Here is a 2,728-nt window from a genome sequence, read left to right on the forward strand (position 1 = left end):
TATAATAGTTATAATTTTACACAATTTTTTACAATGCGCTTGAGACTAGAGAAGCCTCTAGGCCAGTCCGCTATGATTGTTGGTCGTCGATTTAAAAAAAAGTAACGGAAAAATAACGAAAAGTTACTTTCTCAAGTAACGGTAACTGTAACGAGTTACTTTTAAAAATCGGTAACTAGTAACGGTAACTTGTTACTTTCCCTACTGGGTAACGAGTAACTGTAACTTGTTACTTTTAAAAAGTAACTTTCCATTCCCTGATTTTATACATATTTATATTGCTTCACCTATTTTAAATACTTATATTGCAAGGAATATGCAAGTAATCTATCGTCACCTAATGATTATGAATTCATATAAATAAAATGCATTTTTTTTTATAGATACAACTGTTGCGAGAACAACTCAATCAGGAGATAAAGCGCAGGCAATTGTACGTTTTACGGAGCTCACGAGCCGGTAGAGAGATGCAACAATTGCGACAAGCGTTGGGCGACTCTTTGAGAACCGTGGCTCAAGATCCGTCGTTGGATGCGGTATTATTGGAGCACGAAGCGCGTAAATTGGACTCTACTGTGACGAGTACTGCTAGCTTACCACCGTCATTAGCTTTACCTGCCCCACCGTCTTACAGATCCAGCACTCCGTCACAACTAAAATAATATAAGAAGTAATTGTGGACTGAACTTTCTTTGCAAACTGCCAGTATACATATATCAAGCGTAGTACTTATATATTCTAAGTGCAGTACTTGTATACTACACTTGGACATTTATATCAATGAGTACTTATTTCTCAAGTCATATTTCTCAATAATATGGAGTATAATTAACTCGTGTATATTGTTCAGTGAGTGCTCGAGCATTGCACATCAAAGTCATTATAAAAAGCATATATAACATCAACAAACTACCGTGATGAATCTATAGCACTTCTTGATAATCATATGATTGGGACAATAGCGGATTTTTCGATAACTATATTTCATTTTATATACAATTTTTTTATATATATTGAATTTTTAACGATTTTACTTTATACGAATTTTATGCTTCCAATAATTACATTGGAGATCCAGGTATATTTCATATAGAGGAAGGTCACCGATACCGACATACCACTTTGTTTTTAGACAATATTTCTTAAACAAAAGGTAAAAATACAACTTCATAAACATAAATACAAAGTAAAAAGTGTCTTCTATCAGATAGTATAGGTAATTTTTATAATGCTGTTTGCAATTTTGCAATAATTAAGTTTTTCGTAAGTTATGCAAAAATGAAGTATCGGCGATTTTCCTCTAGTTTATTAATACGTGAATGAAATATGTGAAAGTTTTTGTATATACATACACTTTACTTTAAGAGTACTTAGCTAAATTAATAGTGATAATTGCAACTTTGTTTCACTACCTCAATTCTTGTCTACCCGTTATAAAGAAATTATTGCATAAAAGTTTCATATTCAATAATTAGTAAACATTAAAAAAAAATCATTCACTATAATTCATCATTTTATTATAATTAATTTATCTAAAAAATATATATTAACACACACAACACACATATAAAAGTATTTAACATTCTCTTCAAAAAAGGATATATTAATGTATAAACTATTATTATTTAATATTCTTAACAAAGACTTTACAGTAAATAAATGTTAACCTAAATTAAGTATACTAGTTCACAATCCGTCCATTGGTATTGTTATTGACCAATTTAAACTTACGAATTTATTTAATTTAGATACTAACACAATATATTCACTTTGTGACAGATACTTGTATTGAGAAAGTAAAGCGTGTACAAGGCGCTGATTCACATAACAAGAAGTGCTTTTGTAAAAGTAGGCGGCGACAGTAAAGAGAAAAGATGCTATGTTTAGTCTCGTTCTGAGACCAAAGTAAATCAGCAAACAAGAGAGCATTGTAGAGATACGCTTTCGATTATCAGATAGATATAAAGTCACTGAGTACATTTACTAACGTAAAGTGTACAAACGTAAACGTAGAGAACAACGTGCTACAAGAAGGAGCGAACTTTAAAAGTATACAGACATAGATGACAGCGAGACGGACTGTGTCTGTTCTTTATTATTGAGAATATAGACATCCAGTCCTGCAAATGTAGCCTAAAATGTAATCTGCCTCGGTTGAGCCGTCTAACTTGTGATGCGGAATGACCGAAAGCTTAAGGAAAATATATCATATTTTATCTTCGCGCATCTATGGCGCAAAATTTGCCCGGATAAGAAATTTCAAAGAAAATGGGCATCAGAGGAAACTTTAAGACTCGATTATTCATGGCATTTATCCGCCCGTTACAAAAATCTAATTTAATACTTCAAAATCGTCATTTTAATTACTTATTTTGAATATTGAAAGTAATGAATTACAATACTTTTAATACCCAAAATTCCAAAATAAATAGTTAATCATTACCTTCCAGTATTAAAATTTTATAAGTGATGAGGAAACCTAGAAGTTTAACACTGGAGGATAGTGATTAATTACTTATTTGGAGACTAAAAGCATTTTATTATATATATATGGGGCATTCTTTGCCAAATCGATCAAGCCTCTGTCCAAAATTGATATGGACGGATTTCAACGTTTGACCCCGGAAAGTGTTCGTCTTGAAAAGAGCTTTTAAATGAACCGTGGTCTTTTCGAAAATTCAAAATGGTGTCGCTGTATAACTTCGAAAGAGAAAAAAATAATTTAATT

At 31.6% G+C, this 2,728-nt stretch overlaps 1 protein-coding gene across 1 annotated transcript in view; it reads left to right on the top strand.

Annotated features, from left to right (window-relative positions):
* Positions 1-951, top strand: part of Root (ciliary rootlet coiled-coil, rootletin) — a 29,517-nt gene extending 28,566 nt beyond the window's left edge. Inside the window, exon 24 of the mRNA XM_018506139.1 lies at positions 384-951. Within this exon, the coding sequence (XP_018361641.1) occupies positions 384-662 (279 nt within the window). The 3' untranslated portion in view covers positions 663-951. The remainder of the gene's footprint in view (positions 1-383) is intronic.
* The last annotated feature ends 1,777 nt before the right edge of the window (positions 952-2,728 follow it).

The sequence above is a fragment of the Trachymyrmex cornetzi genome, unplaced genomic scaffold (genome assembly GCF_001594075.2).
Source record: "Trachymyrmex cornetzi isolate Tcor2-1 unplaced genomic scaffold, Tcor1.1 scaffold1075, whole genome shotgun sequence".
NCBI lineage: Eukaryota > Metazoa > Arthropoda > Insecta > Hymenoptera > Formicidae > Trachymyrmex > Trachymyrmex cornetzi.